The following is a 20,008-nucleotide window of genomic DNA, read 5'->3' as shown; positions in this document are numbered from 1 at the left end:
AATATTCTTCGAACCTTTTACATATTGTATCCTAATATCATATTCCTGTAGGAAAAGCATCCAGCTCATTAATATACATGTAATAAATGACTATTCATTAGAAAAGATGAAGCTTGGTGGTCTGTATAAACATGGATTTCTGAGCCCCCTACTAGTGTTTGAAATTTTTGGATACTCCATACAATTGCTAACAGTTATTTTTCAGTAGCCGTGTAATTTAATTAATGTTTATTCAGACTACGACTAGCAAAAGCTATGGTTAGGTGTTGTATATGGTTTAGATCCCACTCTCCTTGGAAAAGTTCTGCCGCAATACCATAATCAGCTGCATCTGTTGAAATTTTAAATGGATCGCACATAACTGGATGGTTTAATATGGGTGATTCAACAAGTGCTCTTTTGATGTTTTCAAATGCTTCATTTACCTCTTGATCCCAAACCCACGGTACTCCCTTCCTTAATAAACGTAAAATTTTCGTATCATTCATTTCTTGCCCTTGTATGTACCGTCGATAGTATCCAGCCATTCCTATAAATCTCTTCAACTGTCTTACGTTTCTAGGGTGTGGACATTCTTTTTAACAGCTTTGATGCATTCAGTGTCCGGTCTAATTCTCTGCATTCCTACAATATGCCCTAAAAACTTAAGCTCTTGACGTGCAAAATATGATGTAGATAGCTTCACCATAATACCTTTCTCTTTAAATTTTCTCAGGGTCTTACACAGTGTTAGACAATGTTATTCCCAAGAAGCTGATATTATCATGATATCATCTACATTTATTATTAAATCCTTCAATAGATCTCTCCCTAATGCTCCATCCAGTGCACGTATAAATACAGCTACAGAAATATTAAGTCCAAAAGGCAATACATTGAAATGATATGATTAACCATCAAACAGAAGTGCTGTATACCTTTTTGATTCTGGATGTAACCTAATTTGCCAATATCCCGAAGTCAGGTCCATCTTGCTAAAAAAACCTTGCTTTCTCAAATTTGGATAACAATTCATCGATGTTAATGGGTCTGTCTCTATATGCTTATTTAATGTCTGTGCGTCTAACACTAATCGTACCCTGCCTGTAGCTTTTTTCACCACTACCAATGGGTTATTCATTATGTTAGAACTATGTTCTATTATATTGTTATCAATCTTCTTGTTGATTTCCTCCCTAACTGCTTCTTTCAAACTCACAGGCATTGGATATGGCTTACAGAAAAATGGAGTGTCATCTTTGATTTTAAACTTGCGTGTGTAGTCGCTGATATTGCCTGGACTATCGGAAACCACTACTTTGTATTCCATTAGAATATTATATAAATCTTGTCTTTGTTGATCGGTCAGTATTAAAGACTCATTTACTTTGTCTTGTATGTCAGTTCAATGTGATACATGATCTGCACTATCAATCTCTGGTGACAGTTGTGCTGTAGCAGTTAATCGTAAACATTGACACTCAGTTGTTTGTTTTGCAATGTGGTTATCTGTCATGAATGGTATCCAACATCACTTGTTCTCATTACCAAAACAGAGAAGATTTTCCTCAAAGTTTAAGATGACTTGAAATTCCAATAACCAATCTAAACCAAATAAAACATCTCTATTTATATTTTCTACTATAAACAGTGTTTGACGAAATAATACATTTCCAATGCTGCAATTCACTTGTTTCGTGTTTCACAACTTTACTTTTCATTCCTGTTATACCAACTACGTGAACTCCAGTTACTGGTAACAACAGTAAGTGTTGTTTAGTCTGTAACAAGTTAAAGAATGCGCTAGATATGAGTGACACTTCACTCCCTGAGTCTATAAATATGTTAACCTTGGAATTTTCCATGGTCTCTGCTATTATAGGTCGTGGAGTGTATGACCTGGGCCCCAGCCCTGGGTCCAGATCGCACTAAGTTTTCCTCATTATTGGTAATCACAGGTTGGTTGCCAAATTGAGATACTACATTACCACTTTGTGTTTTACTACTACTTGGTACAAATTCCTACAAAGTTATGGGACCTAAATTCGAAGGTGGATGTTTCTTTTGATAACTGTCATTACCATTTTTTCTGTTGCATTGGTTTACTCTACCTAGGTTAGCCTCATGTTTTCTAAAATTATTACCACTGTTCCTCTTGTAGTTCGGATTTTCCCCTTGATGTAGAGTTTCATTACGGTCTTTATTTATTGCATCTAGAACATCAACGAAAGATAACAACTCTTCAACCATTTTCCAGCCACTACACCAGATGTCTTGCCTTGCGTAAATGGGTAAATACCTAATTAAAATTCTAACCAATCCCTCTTCCTCTATTGGTTAATCTAAATAATTCACCCGTGTTAAATGCCAGTCAAAATATTTTCTCATAGTACCTCACATATTATTGTAATATTTCGGGTCCCACAAATCTGATATTAACTTCTCTTGTGCACTAGCCAACCAGTACTTCTCTTTAAATTTCCTTTTGGAAGTCTTCCCAAGAAGAAAAGTTATCAATATTTACAGTACCCCATTCTGAGGCTTCCCCTAAAAGGTACCCCACAGGAAATTCAATTTTCTTAGCATCTTCCCAGTTCTTCAGCAAAGCTTGATTGAATCTTTTCAAAAAATATGTTGTATGTACATCCCCGTTTGGCTTAAACTTGGGGAATTGCCTGGATAATCCTGAATTGGCCCCCCATTGTAGATCAGTCATCACTTCACTAGTCAATACCACATTAGGAGAAGTCATCCTCCTGTCTACTTTATCTTAGATAAGTTTGAATTCTCTCCATAAGCCATCCATACCTCTCTTGTTATCACTAAGTTCAGAAGATAAAATAGGAGATATGTTTCCGGATGTTACTTTCTCTAAAAGTATTTGATCTATAAGTTCTTCCACCTGTTCCTCCAAACTAACTTAAAGTGGCGAAGTATGAGTGTAAACTCCAACCCCTTTAATGATGAGACTTCCTTGAGATGGTCAGCCGACTTCCCTTGCTGGTTAGCTTGCTGCTGCAACCTCCTTTTCTCTTCTTCTCCGAAGTATGTTTGCTAGTACTCTTTCTACTTATAAGAATAAGCAGACAGATGCAGTTTCTTTTGCTTCACTTCACGACATATATTTGAACATCAAACTTTTACAAATCTCATTCTCCACATAAACAAACACTATCAGGTAAGTAAAGGTTAGAAACAAAGTTCAGTTACACATAAGGTAAGGTTGGCTTGATAACCATGTCCTTTTTCAATATGAATCTGAATATACGTCTTATTCTTTCAAAGTCTGAAATGAGTGTTAATTAACAATATCTCAACTGTTCTTTCTTTTCCCACTACAATCGTCAAAGTTAAAAAACAGCACAGGATACATAAACACTCCTTGTTCTTTCACTACGGCTTCCATGGCGTGAACGGCAAACACTTGTCATTGCTGTTCGACTGCCACGTCTATAGTCGTCTCAGGATAAACTTCAAACCTACACACAGACAGGTGATGCACAGTAAGTAGGCTCTTTCACACTTCTATGATGATGTCCCGCCCTTGTCAGTCTTTGGTATGTAGTAGGTGGTCTGCATAGTCTGAACGCTACTGGACAAAGCTACTTATTGCAAGCTCCCAAGTAATCCAACACCGAGAATAATAAAAAATACAACTGAGCTAGTTAAGTGCTATTCACTGGAAGATAGTGTGGTTAAGAGTCTACATCCTCAGGCACCTAAACCAGACAACTACATCCTCATTAGTTGGTCTGTCTTCCCATCTAATCTGCAGCATTTTTCCATAGAACCACATTTTGAAAGCTGCTGTTTTCTTGTTGAATTGTTTGTTGTCCATGCTTCAGTTCCATACAAGGCTACACTCCAGATGAATACCTCTGGAAATGATTTCCTAACAGTTCAGTTTACATAACATATTAGCAAATTACTCTTTTTGGAAATACTTTCCCTGCCATAGCCAACCTGCATTTTATATCCCCTGTACTGAGGCCATCATCAGTCACTCTACTGCCCAGTCAGCAAAACTCTTCTACTACTTCTAGTGTCTTATTTCCTAACTTAAATCTCTCAGCATCCTGTCATTCAATTTGACTGCATTCCATTTCCCTTGTATTATTTTGCTGACATTCATCTTATAACCTTATTTAAAGACGCTATTCATATAGTTCAACAGCTCTTCAAAGTCTTTTCTGACAGAATTGCAATGTCATTGGCAAACCTCAAAGTCTTATTTATTCTCTTTGATCTTTAAGTACCTTTCCGGATTTCAACTTGGTTTCATTTACTGCTTGTTCACTGTACAGATGAAATAACACAGGAAAGGGGTACACTGCTGTTTCAGCCTCTTGACGACTACTGCTTCTGTTTTGTGTCATGACTCTCGCAAGTGCAGTATGGTTACTTTACAAGTTGTAAATAATCTTTCACTGTGTATGTTATTCTTGCCATCTTCAGAGTTTCAAAGAGAGTATTCCAGTCAACACTGTCAAATGCTTTCTCTAAATCTGTAGATGCTGTAAGTGCAGATTTGCCTTTGTGCAGCATGTCTTCTAAGACAAGATGTAAAGTCAGATTGTCTTTCGTGTTTCTATATTCATCTGAAAACAGCTTCTATTATATTTTCCATTTTTCTGTAAAATAATTTGTGTCAAAATTTTGCAACCGTGATTTAATAATCTGGTGGTTGGGTAGTATTCATACCTTTCAGCAGCTGGCTTCTTTGGATTTAGGGTTCTGATGACCTTGCTGTTTAGTATGCTAAAACATCAACCACCACCATCTTCATCATCATCTTTGGAATGCAAATTATTACATTCTTCTTTTTCCCCACTTCATACATCTTGCAAATAGTTCTCATGGCTTGCTCTCTCAAAGAACTCAATAATTCTGTGTCATTTACTCCAAGGGCCTTGTTTTACTGAGGTCTTTCAGTGCTCTGTCAAATTCTTCTCGCATTATCGTATTTTCATGTTGTAACTAGAATCCAGCCCAAATTAGAGGACAGGGTCATCAGTGAAGTGCAACACTTAACACTGAAAGCATATTAGTTACTGACACAGATGTACAGCTATAACAGAACTGATGTCCTAGACAGAAAGTTCAGCTGTTTATACAAATACAAAAAATCCAGAATATACAAACATTGCTCAGACTCAATCTACACAGGGTCTTCAACCATATTTGGCTACAAGGTGTTTTTTCTTAGCAATGGCGAGATTATATCATCCTACTCTTTAAACCAGGCAAAAACCCAACATCCATCTACAGTTAGTGACTGGCTAGCTTCACAAACATGCTCTGCAGACTGCTTGAAAGGATGATAACTTGATGACTGTGCTAGGTTCTGAATCGCATGCCCTTCTGTCATCCTGTTAGTAGAGTTTCCATGAGAATCGATGCACAACCGACCATCTGACTAGGTCGGGGAAACAGCAATCTGACAAGCATTTCTCTAAATGCCAGCACCTCATTGCAACATTTTTGTACCTATGACACTGCTTGGTGCCATCCCCATTTCATTTATCCTCCATGGCTGGGACTTCTGGGGCTCGCTAAAGATTTTTGTCACTTTCTATGCTACTGGTTGCTTTTGGTTAGAGTTGGTACATCATTCAGTTCCCCATGGTTCAAGAGAATGGTGTCCCAAAGGGCACCATGCTGATTGTTACTTTTTCTCATCACTATCAATGAACTAGGGACCCCTGACAGGCCACTGGTTGCCCCCTCACTGTATGCTGATGAATTTTAAGTTTGATATAACTCCCAATCTGTTGCCTTAACTGAATGCCAGCTCCAAGGCATGATCCAAAGGGCCTACCCATGGCATTCCCATGGCTTCCAGTTCTCTTCCATGGAAATTCAGATTGTGCATTTCTGTCATCTGTTCATACCGTTGTCCATCCTGACCCAGAATTCTGTTTGCTCTCCCAGCAACTGGATGTTGTTACAGTCCCGATATCTGAGACCCCTCTTTGTTAAAAAGCCGATGTAGCTGCTCCATATTCATCAGCTAGAGAGTAGATATATGTGAAAGTATAACACACTCTGCTTCCTTGCCCTCTTGGGGAGTGAATCGTGCAACTCTCTTCCATATTTACTGGGCCTTGGTCTCATCCTGATTGGACTGTGGTTGCCAAGTTTATGGCTTAGTGGCATTTTCAGCTTTGGAATTGTTGGACCCAGCCCATTGTTGTAGAGTAAGACTGATCACAAATGCCTTCCAGACTAGTCCATAGGTAATCTCCTTGCTGAAGCGTCTCTCTTGCTCTCTTAGGCTATCATCATCCTACAGTTCACTAGTCTTCCAACTTGTCTAATTCTTTTTGCATACAATGAACATCAGCCCCCTGACCCTGCTCTGACAGGATTACCAAATGGAATAAGACTTAGTCCCTCTGCCATGACCTTGGCCTAACTTCTTCAGAATATGCTGCCTGTCTCCCCCATCAGTTAGTATCCAGACTGCCAGTTAGGAGCAATCTTTCTCAAGGTCCTGAAGTTTGTTGTCTCAGTAACCGTTAGGTACCTGAACCTCGTAGTTCTTCAGGAGTATCACAGTGCTATCATCATTTGCAATTACGGCTTTAAAACCATGGATTGAATAGGATATGCTTTTACATCTCCCAACAGTCAGGAACAACGTTTGTTGACAGGCTTAGTGGCTTTTATACAGTAGAGCTAAAAGCCATTAACAGAGCCTACATTTTATTGACAGCTCTCCTTGGACCGTGTTTTAATTTGTAATGACTCAATGATCAGTCTCCCAACTATTAATGCTAATCTTGTCACCCTGTGATAGCTGCTGTTTATGGCTTTCTTACCCTACTCATCCTGCCTGCTTAGATGTCTTTCTCGGAGCTGCAAGTCATTTGGGTATCCCAGAGAATGGACTGACTGCCCGTTTGGCTAGAAAAGCAGTTATTTGCCCAGCATTTGCTTTGACAATACCAGGTGCGGATTTGCAGGTGCAAATTAAACATCTCCTCACTAAGATATGGAATGTTGTCTTGTGGGTGGATGTCCCCTCTAGCAAACTCACTGTACTGAGGAGACTACTATAGCATGATGCTGCTCCTTCCTTCCTCCCAAAAGGTATCCACCGTCTTACATCGTCTCCTCATCAGTCATACCAGATTAACTCATAGTTTTGTCTCAGGTATCAAGCAACTCCCATATTGTCACTGCGGAACCTGACAGACAGAAGCTTCTCTCTCTTCTTCAGGCTCTCCAGGCTAAGCATGACCTTTTAGATTATTTGTCCCTAATTTTGGTGCGTGGGGCAGCTTTGGTTTTCCATTTTCTGCATGAAAGTAGTTTTTATTCTCATATATAATGTTTTAAACTGCCTTTGGTCTGATGAGAAGGTGGTTGGGGCATCTCTCGTCTTGTGCTCAGTCTCCTCCTTTGTCAACTGCCTTGGTCATCCCCTTTTTACTGTATTGTAATTGCTTTTAAATACAGTTAGCTCTTTTGTCTACTGCAACTTTTTTTTCTTTTTTTTAGGGGTAGCACTCTGAGTAGTGGAGTGTTGTTCCCCTCCTAGGCACTTTGATTATAATAGGTTGGGGTGGGACAACTATGGAAGGGATGGCTCACCCACATCACATGCAGAGCATGGGGAAGCTGTGGTGTGCGTACTGTAAGACCTTCAGTACACACACCATCAGATTATTTGACTTGTTGCTCTAACGAAGTAGGCGAGTGTCAGCAATATGTCTTGTGGTCTTATCGTGGCGTGTTTATCTTCTGCCGTTAGGTCAGACAATAGAAATGCCACTTGCACACTTAGAGTAGCAGATTGATGGTGACCAACTTTAAACAGAACTTGATTAATTTTCACACACATTTATTAAAATAATAACAAGCATAAAAATTACTTAACTTGGTTCTGGATGCTATTTACAATTGACAATCTGAAGTTCCTTTGGTATTGGTACATTAATCTTATTCTCACGTATATCTCTGATACATGACAAAAGTGTCTATACATATATCTTCATGGCTATGTACAGGAATATGGTAATCTTCTTAAGTGCAGACTGAAACTTGACTATAGACTGGTACAGACCGGTGCAGACAAATGCAGACTGACTAATCGGAGGTCTGTACACTCGTTATAATACCTCGCGCGTTCATGTATCACTGCGCGAGTGTGATCCGCAAGGAGAAAAGGTTCTATGTTAGCAGCAATCTCATTGGCTGCTTTACATATTAATATGCGGATTGGCGGAAGCAGAATTTGGTCCATCTAGAGAGCCTGTATAGGGAGATAATGGCCAACCGGACTATACGGCGGCCATTCTTCTGCCAAACTGCGGGCGGGACTTTTGAATGGCCAGTAGTGGAGTACACGCCCACCGAATCAAAAGCACAAGACAATATGGCGAAGTCATTCCTTAAATGCCTTTGTTTATAAGAATAATGTGTTATAATAATTTTCACACAGCCAATTTACACGTCTGTTTTCAAATTTAACTATGTATATTGCAAGTTGTTCTATATGTAGTAAAAAGTAAAAACAACTTACTTCGCATAGATAAGAGTACTTGGTTGGTTTCCACAAGGCTCCTGTTTGATTTATGTCAGCCCTGTTGACTGCGATTGCCCACTGCTTTCGTCTTTCTTCATTGCGTGGAAATGCTAACATGCGAAATCCACCTTCGCCTCTATTGGAACAACCAAATGCAGCACAACCTGGCATCATTTATGAACTTCTACAGAACAAATTACAGATGTCAAAAACAATACTATACAATGCCTAATGTGTTTACTTCAAACATGTAGGCCTACAGACTTCATGACAAAATGCTTCATTATTTCAGCTCGTATTTAAGATCGCAAACGCTAATTACGTACTAAAAATGATACACAACTAAATCGAACATGTGTGCACAAGGCATAGCAAGTCTCTCGATAATCCAAATACCTTTTAATCATTTCCAAAAGTCCTCTGAACTTTAATTCAACTCAAAAGCATGGCGAACATAGGAAGCGCGAGAGACATTTGGCGCCATTTTTCTGCCAAAGCTAATCAACCAATCACGGGCAACTTCACCTATGGCCACTCTCTTTGTATATGGGCTCTCTAGGTCTGTCTCTATGGCAGCGCCATCTCGTAGTGCGGAGACGGACGAGCGCTGCGCCTGCGCTGTTGTGCTTAGCAGGGCGCGCTCTAGTGGGAAAGTTGTGTACGCGCTGACCATGCGGAACTATGTACACAACAGAAGCTCAACCAGTACTGCCCACCTACTGACCTGATGATTTATCTCAACTTCTTTATGATGACAATTAGATTCTTAGCATTCTCACTTTTACTCTCACAAATCTCTCAGCTGGTTGGCACTCTTTACCTCGTAAATGTTTTTGCCCTTAATTTGGTTAGCAGAGGACGGGATGCCGGGGGGGGGGGGGGGGGGGGGTTTCTTTCACTATAGGTGAGCCCTGGGGACTCCTCGTCTGCTCTGATCTACATGCTGACCTGACCCATCTACTTTTACTTATCCTTAAATTATTTCTCAGCTGTAGCATCAATGTTGCTATAAGTGTCTCACTTTTACCATTGCTATGTACTTTCATAATTTGATCAAATTTTTGGTGAATGTAACTAATTAATCGCCTAACCTCCAACCAGTCACTTTTCTAACAGAACTGCAGTCCTCAGATATTTCCTCAATTTTATCTGACTAAATATGTGTTACAGAAGTTTAAAAAAGTATTTGTGGTGAGTTGAACATCCTCCATAAGTTAATGGATTAGGGAGGGGGGGGGGGTGATTTTTAATGTGTAACAGAGACAGGGGCTTGCCCATTTCTCCTTAATAAATGGTCAGCCAGTCAGATTAATCTGTAGCACAGTTCCATCCATATCACTTTAGCTTTAACTCATTTTATGATGGATTTAGTTTATTAACATATATACAATAACAAAGTGTCACTTTTAATATACATTTAAATTTGCAGTCAAACTTACATAATGCCAACATTTCTAAATAATAGTTGTTAGTCTGTTATCAGTTTGCGAGCAACCATTTTTTAATAGACTTGTTTTTGATAAAATTGTAATAGAGAAGACTTGTTTATTTGCCTCTTCTACGCATACTCTTTCAGCTTTTGCTGTGACAAAAGCCCAAGTAAGATTGCACATACATATTTTTTGTTTCTTGTAATGTTTCCACAGTATCTAACAAAATGTCGACATCATTTGAATGCATTCCAAGAAATTAATAATATGTGTAGGAGAAGTAGGTGATTTCTATTGCATACCATGTTCCTCATAATTCATCTTTGCTAGGAAACTGCACAGACTGCTATTATTGGGATTTATCTCCATTGTTAACATTTAGAAATATCGCAGGCACAACTGCTAATTATTATGGATATTAAAGAAGTCACAGAATTGAGCGAATAGTAACTGTGAAAAGTTCTTGGAGAAACTATCAGTGATGACTGAAATTCGCTTTACAAATTATGATGGCATTGCGCCATGTTAACTCTTTGATATGTCATCAGTCAAGGATATACACGTGCCATGTTGTGCATGCAGTCCACTACAGCTACAGCGAGTGTGTACATTTCTCTAGCCACCTGGTGCACTAAAAAATTGGCAATTTTCAATACTTAAAACTTGCAGTGTGCCTTTACAGCTAAAATTTTGACGTTGTTTCTTTGGGTGTATTCTTCCTACATAAAAAAACCTCAGGGCAGGTTTTGACATATCAGATTTGGTAGTTCCCTTGTTAGGTCTGTAATTGGGTGTCTTGGAGACAAATCTATTACTTGCACTTCCAGTAACTATGACATTTATCAAAGATCCTTCTAGGAGCTTAAATCAGTGGCATCATCCTTGGTTTTGTATTCAGAGTGCTAGTTATTCAACAATCACAGTGTGTAATTCTTTGAAACATTTCTTTTCTGTGAGCAATACATCTTATTATTATTATTATTTCTTTATTTTCTCAGACGTTATGTCTGGTCAAAAATGGAAAGTGACGTGGACCTTGATCAAGCGTGACTTCCTTTTAAGTGTACGGTATACGTTATATTGCATTTAGGAACTTTCGGGTAATTGAACATGTATCAATAATTACCGATTTCTGCAGTTGTATATATAAGTTCGGATGTAGCTGTATTGCATTGATGTACTGGTGGATATTGTGTGGTATGACTCCTGTAGTTGATAGTATAATTGGTATAATGTCAACTTTATCCTGATTATTATTTTCATAGCTATTTCCTTCCTTTAACTTTAGTGTATGTGTAGCTCATTGGGAGTTGAATTTGTGTGTTTGAAGTATGTTGGAACCTAGCCCACGATAGAATATTGAAGATAATAATTTTTATATCAGAAGAAGTTGCATTTTAGAATGATTAAAAGAGTAATAACACTCACATGTTACAAGAATAAAATTTGTAACTTATTATATTTTGAGAAAAAGATCAGCTGTCATTTAGAGATTATTTTTGCACCATGTACTTGCCATAAGAAACACTAACACTAAAACTGCATAGAGAGCTGTAATGTGCATCCTGATAAATTGAAGAGACTTAATATTGTCAGTATAAAAATTTATATCTTGGCAGATGACATGTAGTGAGTGTACAGGAACTAAAATGACAGATTTAATTTGTATACATATTGTGTGATAAGCTGCATTAAATTTGCAGTCTATACACAGGACAAGTGTGTAAAATATTTTTTTTTTTAAAGGAGCCTCTATCGATTAATGCTGATATTTCTGAATCACGTGAAACTGAAATACGGACATGTTGGAGGAAGTGTCGTCCAACTGGTGGGCTGGAGATTGGAACATTGAAAGTGCTGTCAGCCAAATTTGAGGTGAGATACCTGATTGGTAATGCTTATTAATTTAGCAAATTGAATGTATCCTCATTAAATCCAAAATATTTGTTTTATTTTCTGCTATTTCAGTGCTGTAAATTTGTAAACTTTCATGGTCAGTAGGATATTAGTGTTGTGGAGGGGGGGGGGGGGGGCAGCAAAATGTCTGAGGAACACAGACTGCTGAGGAGCAGAGATTAGATTAGATTAGATTCAGTTTTTGTTCCATTGACCCAAAAAACGAGAGGATTTTCGTAGGTGTGGAACAATGAATAAAGTGTGCATTCCTGTGATAGTGCTGATGCTACATTACTTTCATTGCATAGTGGATAATACAGTGCTACACCCAGCAGTGTTAGGTTACTAAGGTTCCCGTTAGTGGCTCAGTCTTCTGACTGATCGCACTTCAGAGCTATGGACTTCACTGATAAAAAAAAAAGTTTTGCATCTTCATAGATAAAATTTTCCATTATTGTGCATCACATGCTTAAGTTTGTGATATTCTCTACACAGTGACTGGAACCAGCACATTGTTGAAAGTATTTTACCACCTACTGTCTTAAAAGTTTAAACATCATCTTCATATTTCTGTTCATCAGGCAACACAGAACACCCTGATAAACATGAAAAGTGTTATTTGTAATACAAATTGTAAGATGCACAAAGTAAGCGCTGTTACATGGGAGCTGATACCAGGTAAAAGGCTCCAATCGCTACATGTGTTGTGGTCTATTCATCTGAGAGTGGCTGACAGTGTATTAATTTTAGCATAACTCACACTGTTCAAAGACTTACAATGTACCAGTTGTGTATCAACTGACAAAATCGGATGTGAAAGAGAACCTCATATTGCTGTTGTAGATGTGCTGGAGCTGGTGCTCTTGATGTTGTACCACACAAAATAATTGTAGGTACTTTAGTTGTTATTTCTCTGAGAAAAGGTTACAGTGTATTGTTTTCATATGTCAGATCTCAGATTGGTAGAGAAAGTTGACCCAGTAATTCATGTTGCACTAATTGCACATCACACACCTGTTTCTATGTCATGCATAGGCACTGATGACACTTCCCATAACTCCAGTGTCGATTGTTCTGCGAGTTCATAAATGCAGTTGTGCGTGATCGAGAAGAGCATTTCAGATCAAACTCTACATCGTGCACAGACTACCGAGCTGGGAAATTACTGATGATGAGCAACAGCATCTGAATTAGATGATACACTAATGTTACTTTACAGGTTTCAGTTGGAGTTTGTGTATAGCTCTGTCAACAAGTGTGACTGACACAATAGTTGCTAAATTTAGCAAGCGCAAGCATTTTCCTGCAGGGAAACAATGACTGTTATAAATTAAAGTAAGAGAGCCACCACAAGTCCCATGTAACTTTCTCTTTATTTTACAGGTTTCATTTGACCAACACAAATATCTTCAGAAATTTCATACAGCTGAGGGCCACATGTTACAAATTTCAGGCTGTGAGTAGTGTCACAGCCATAAATGTATGACGGCGATGCTATATACAGCCCAATATTTGTAACGTGTGGCCTCGGCTATGTAATATCTGAATGTGCTCGCATTGGTCAAGTGAAACATGTGAAATAAAGAAAAAGTTACATGCAACATGTGGTGGCTCTGAAATTTTAATTTAAAATTCTTTTATTTCCGTCTGATCACAAAACTGTTAGGTCCCTAGTCTATCAGTTTTGGTCAGCGAAGGCCTTCTTCAGATGACAGTAAAACATGACAGAAACCAAATACAACTAGTGGACCTCTAAATCTTAAAACAATAAAATAGGCCATAGTGAAAAATGTTTCTGACACGGATGTGGAAAACAACTTCTTGGAGACATACCTGTTTTAAAACATGTCATAATATAATGAAGCCATAGTGGTATTATTAAAAGATATACACAAATCGGTATAGCATTGTCACACACTTAAAATATTGTGTATAATAGGCCACAGTGTTGGCGGAGTCATCTTGTCAACAGTGCTATTGTTCATAACAAAATGCTCTACAATAACCACTATATGTTTCTGCCATAGGGTCACTAGATGTCGCTATTTTAAGCCTACAAATACTCCTCAATTATATAATTGGGGAAATGTATAAGGGGCATTCAAATGAAACCTGGTCACTAGTGTAAAGTAATAGTGACAATTTTATTAACTCAAAAATGTAGTTATATACAATTAACATACTGGAAAATAGTTGTCAAAACTATTGGCACATTTATCCCATTGCGACACTAGCTGGTAGATTCCATCCTTGAAGAAGCTAGTAGGTTGCTGTCAGATCCAGACCTGGACCCAGTCACAGACTTCGTCGTCCATTGTGAATCGATGTCTGTTAATAGCTTGTTTTAGAGGTCCAAACACGTGAAAGCCACACGGTGAAAGGTCGGGACTGTATGGTGGATGTTCCAGCATTTCCCACCAAAATTGCTGCTATGTCGTGTTCACCGCATTGGCTGTGTGTGGGTGGGCATTATCGTGCAGGAGGAAACTCCCATTGGGCAACATGCCCCAGCGTGATGGCTCGTCTAAGGCTCTGTAAAGCAGCTTGATAACGCTGGTCATGGTTCCCCATTCCAGGAACTTGACAAGCAGAGTGCCCTTGTGATCAAAATAGGACATCATGACCTTACCAGAACTGGTGTGCATGGCCTTTAATTTCTTTAGAGGTGGTGATGTTGCATGTTTCCAGTGATTGTTCTGATGCTTGCTTTCCAGTTCAAAATGGTGGCACTGTTTTGTCACCTCTGACAATACGCAACAGAGAGTTGTATTCCTCCTCATGATAACACTGCAGATGACTAAAAGACAGCGCCGTTTAAGTATTGTGTTGTTCGGCGGTCAGTTGGTGGGGAACCCACTGTGCACAGATTTTTTGAAAGTTAAAGTGTTGTTGATGCGTTATGGTGTGGGTGGTGTCCTCGCTAATACCCAGTAACCGACGGATCTCGTCTCTGGTGATTCTGCGGTTGTCCAAGACTAAAACATTCACTTCTGCAAACCATTTCCGGTGTGATGACATGTTGAGCCTGTCCAGGACGAGCATCATATTCCAGTGACTCACACCCCTCAAGGAATAATTTGTGCCATTGCACAACACTTGTTCAACTCAGACTGTACTCACTGTACACAGCCTTCACCTGTCAATAAATTTCATGGCCTTCAACTCACTCTGCTGTCAAAAATAGAATCACTTCTCATTGTTCCTGCTTACTCGTCTGCATGTTTGGTAGTGGCAATAACTTGTGAGACCACATTCTTTTTGGCATGAAACCGCACTGGCGCTGCGCAACATCAAACTGTGTGTACGCGTCAGTCTCTCTACCAATAGCTGTCGCCACCATACCCGCAGTTATGTGGTGCCACCTTATGTGTAAGGCAAAGCTACACACACTGACCAGGTTTTATTTGAATGAACCTCATAATAAAAGAATAATACAGTAGTTGAAGTGTGTGTTGGTCTTACCAAGTGTTTGTCATTACAGTGATAAAATGCAATAAATAAATGACTCAAGATATGGATTTAGATTGTTAAAAGGCAATAGTGATATGACAGATACATAACTCTGAGCTCCTATTGAGGAGAGTTAGATAAAAATATGACAACAAACATAAGGACAAATTTGCAGAACTAACAGAGCAATATAAAAACGGAAAAAAATAAGTAGAGGTAGAAGCCAAATGAATGAAATGACACTGTAGCAAGCAGTCAGTGCCCTTTGTTGGAGTTACTGCCAGAATACCGCATAGGCAAGAAATTGTCAGAGGTACTTAACGGTAGACGTTTCTTAGTATCGTGATCAGCTAGCCAAGCCATCTTCTCTATTGTTTTAAGATCTTCTACCACTTTTTTCCTTTTGGGTAATGTTTTCACTTTTGGCTTGGTACTTTTGTTTTGCACTTATTTGGTTCCACACACAGTTTTATGCATTGTGTTCTTTCTCTGGATTTCGGGTGATAAGATTCTTTTGGCGTATGGTTTTAATCGGAGAGCTGCGAGACTAAGGCCGAAGGGACTGATAACCTTGGAATTTAGTTCTTTCAATCTCCAAACCAACCAACTGCTACAGGGCGTCTCGTACCTTGCGACGTGCTGTTACAGGAGAAGAACGATAAAACACTGTACCAGTCAATTAATAAGAATACGTAGTTAATGAAATGTTTTATAAAACTGAGAGGGACCAGTCAACACGAGAGTAATATGCCTAACGTACATTAGGAGATGTTTTAAAACTGGTACATCTTGTCATGTTTATAGTTTTAAGAAGGAGACAGTCCACCAGTTGTGTGTAGTATCTTCTCGTATTTTACTGGAGATCTGAAGATGGTCATTGCTGAGCAAAACTGGTGTCTAAGGGCCTAACAATCTAGTGACAATAGACGAAAATTAAGAGAAATTTATTCTACTCTCTCTGGCTCACTAGTCTATTCATGACCATGTCGCTTTGTGTGAATATTAATTTAATTCAGCTAAATGCTGCAAGGATGATCAGTTGTAGCTTTCCAAGGCTACTTCTAATCCATTTACTTAATTCTGAGACGAATATACCACCTGCCAGTGTCTAGGGAATGGATTGGGGTGTATGTGATGATTAGAGTTTGCCATCCTACTACTGATTTCTACACAAGTCTGGACCAATGTTTGCGTCATGTGTGAAAGGCCTTGTATTTCCGACACAATTCGTCTTGCATAGCAACTAGTAATGCTTACTACTTTCTATTGGTGCCTCATATTGGCCAAGTAATGTGGCGGTTGCTGCACATAGCAGACTTCTCGCTATCGTTACTGAGTGGTGTTTTCAGATACAAAGACGCACCACGTCATTTGCAGCAAATGATGAAAGCTATTCTATTTCCTTTCCAGACATTTTTTGACTTGTTTTTTGGTGAATAGAGGTGCTTGTGTATAGCTAATTCATCATGAGGAACATATTGATACTTTGGACAATGACTGATAACTGTTTCACAGTGATAATATGTGAAGATTTCTTAGAAGTTTCAGGAAGAAACTACAAAACAAATCTCTTTGGATGTCAATAAACTATTGGCATCTGGAAGAATCTGCAGTATCTGTCACTATTAAAGATAATGATGGAAAGTGTAATGGATTTTCTTGGATTATTAGTAGGGAATGAAACTGGAAAACAGTTTCTGAAAATTACACTGAAAATATCAAGCAGTTTCAGTTGTGTTGATATCTGTTATAGGAAACAAAATGTGTAACTAATATTAATTAAAATCACTACACTTTAACTGGTGACTCTGTACGTGTACAGCACACACATTGCACAGAATTTCTCCCTCTGTCCTCCTCCTCCTCCTCCTCCTCCTCCTGTGCCCCATCGTCGTCCTTGTCGTTGTTCTCCCCCTCTTCCTTCTGCCCCTCCCTCTCTCTCTCTCTCTCTCTCTCTCTCTCTCTCTCTCTCTCTCCCTCTCCCTCTCCCTCCCCCCCCATCCCATCCCTCTCCCTTCCTCGCCCCCTCCCTCTCCCCTCCTGAATTGAAGCATTTGAGGTGTGAGTGGTTCTGAGTGTTGATGGGGTGCTTCTGACTATTTTGGATGTGGGAACTGCCCTGTACCAGAGGGTGACAACAAGGGATTGCTTGGGGTATATATTTCTGGAAAAGGACATGATGGTTATGAGAGAGCAAAACCTGGGAGCAATTGTCGGTGTAGGCATCTGGAGATTCGGTGATTAAACAAATAAACTTACCTCGAATGTTCAGGCTGTAAATGGAGGAGTGTTTTATGTGGAAATGGAGACAGCCATCTGGTGTGGAGGAATTATCTATTATTTGGTTTTATGTGGACTAAATTTTGAATGTGAGCATCAATGATTTGGATGTCCGTATCGAGGAAGGTGTCTTCAGATTTGGAAAAAGACCAGGTCTACTAGAATGCGGAAGAGAGTTTAGTTATTTTAAATAGGGGACAATTTCTTTTTCGTTATAAATCACAACCGTGAAAAGTCGTTAATAAATCTGTACCAGTCCAGGGAGCCAGGTTGTGCATTGATGAACGCCTCTTCCGTGTGACTGGTGAAAAGGTTAGCGTAGGTTGGGGCCGTCTTGATTTCCAAATCAGTCCCCTTATTTTTTGGAGGTCTGGTGTTCAAAAATAAACAGCTGTGCCTCTATTAGGGAACAGAAGCCAATGTTTGAGCTTCCATGAGACAATAATGTGTGTGATGGAGGTAATTATCAGTTAAATACTTTGTGTTATTTAAAATGAGGTTGATGTTTATATTGATATGTCCAATAAGTATCTCATCACTCATTTTTGGAACAATACCGAACAGTATAACACAACAGTACTCGACACAGCGATAGCACAGCTCGATGACAGTGCAAATAGTATCTGTACAGTTGACATAGAACATCCCCAGACCACTAGGGCATGTTGTCTCCTGGCTGCTGCCGTGTGCTACCAATCAGAACTAGACAGTCAACATGCCAAGTTATAATTCTCACTTAGTAACATGTTTGTGAAAACTGAAAAATGAGTGCAGCTAAACACAGGAAAACATACCGGTTCCATGATGAGTGGGAAGAACAGTTTTGTGTTTAATGCTTAAAGATAGGTGTATATTTTTGATGTGTAATGCTACTTTAGCCATATCTGAAAAGGGAAATATTGAATACCATTTTAGAACAGTTATGAAGACTTTGAATTGGAAGAAACTGTTGGTAGTGAGTTGAGGAGGAAGAAACTTAAAAGTAAATTACAGTTACAACAGTCTTTTTTTTTTTTAAAAAAAAAAGCCTGTAAAGAGTCTTTCATCAAACATAGCATCGTTTCGTGTACCAGAAATACTGATGACGTGCAAAACCATTTGCTGATAGCACTTTTATAAAGGAGTGCTTTCTGGCAGCTAGTGAGTCCTTACTTTCCATGTTTAGAAACAAGTCTGAGATAATACAGCCATTAGAGACATGCCTCTGTCAAGACCTACAATAACAAGGAAATTGGAATTAATAGCAGAAAATATAAAAGGTCAACTGGTAATAGACTTGCAGTTCTACTTATGGTTCTCATTGCAGTTAGATGAGTCAGTAGATGTAGCTGATTCACCTCAAGTTATGATTTTTGAGAGATTGATATTTTCTGATTTCACTGTAAAAGATGACTTACTTAGAATTTTGACCTAGAAAGACACTAGATGAGAAGATTTTTACAATGAATTCGAATCCCCCATTCCTGAATATGATTTGTCAATTCAGGAACTTGTGTCTATTACTACCGATGGAGCACATTGCACGGTAGGTGAACACAAAGGGTTTATTATCTTGTGTGCGAGTGACGAATCTCTTTCCTCCTTCCTTTAAGTATCATTTTATTTATCATGAACAAATGCTTTGTGGCTGTATTTTCAAAATGACCCATGTTAAGAGTATTGTCACACAAATGTGAATTCAGTTTGCTCACAGTCACAACAGAGAATAAAGTGTAGAGTGGTATTAGAATAATTGTATAGCCAGTATGGATACTTGCTGTTCCACACCAAAGTTCAGTGGCTCAGTAGGGGATGGTTATAAAAAGATTTAGGAAACTTCTGCAAGTGATAAAATTTTTTGTGTCTGAAATGGAGGAAGATTACTCACAGCTGTATGATTTGAGCTAGTTTTTGGATCTGGCATTTGTAACTGATGTGACAGTTAACTACATGAGTTGAACAAAAAAGTTGAAGGAAAAAATCAAACTGTCATAAGTCTTAAGTCTTCTGTTAAGTGTTTATCAAAAAACTTGATCTTTGAATACCACAGTAACAGAAATTCAACATGAAACACTTTCCTCAAATACAGTCAGAACTGTCAGATCAGCAAACATCATTGGATCAAGAAGCTGCAAGGAAGTATATGACCAACCTGCAGCACTGAAGACAATGTTTGAAAACCAGTTTTCAGATTTCAGTTCAGTGGAACCTGTTGTAGTTTACATAGCTCAGCCTTTCCATAAATTGAATGTGGAAGGTATTTAAAGTAAAATGAGCACTGTTTTCTCTTGTAGTGAGGCTAAACTTGAAATAATTGATGTCAAAATGACATTTCAATAAAAGTCAGAAAACAATGAAGACAACTTTTGGAAATCAGTGTGTGTAAAAATCTACCCTAAAATTTTAAAAGTGTCATCATAGTTTTATCATCTGTGGATCACCTTATCTATTTTGGGACAGTGAT

General features: G+C 38.7%; 1 protein-coding gene across 1 annotated transcript in view; it reads left to right on the top strand.

Annotated features, from left to right (window-relative positions):
- Positions 1–20,008, top strand: part of LOC126162357 (H(+)/Cl(-) exchange transporter 7) — a 218,265-nt gene that overhangs the window by 43,428 nt on the left and 154,829 nt on the right. Inside the window, exon 2 of the mRNA XM_049918811.1 lies at positions 11,686–11,814. Within this exon, the coding sequence (XP_049774768.1) occupies positions 11,686–11,814 (129 nt within the window). The remainder of the gene's footprint in view (positions 1–11,685; positions 11,815–20,008) is intronic.

This window comes from Schistocerca cancellata, chromosome 2, assembly GCF_023864275.1.
Source record: "Schistocerca cancellata isolate TAMUIC-IGC-003103 chromosome 2, iqSchCanc2.1, whole genome shotgun sequence".
Taxonomy (NCBI): Eukaryota; Metazoa; Arthropoda; class Insecta; order Orthoptera; family Acrididae; genus Schistocerca; species Schistocerca cancellata.
This window is presented reverse-complemented; position numbering and strand designations above follow the sequence as displayed.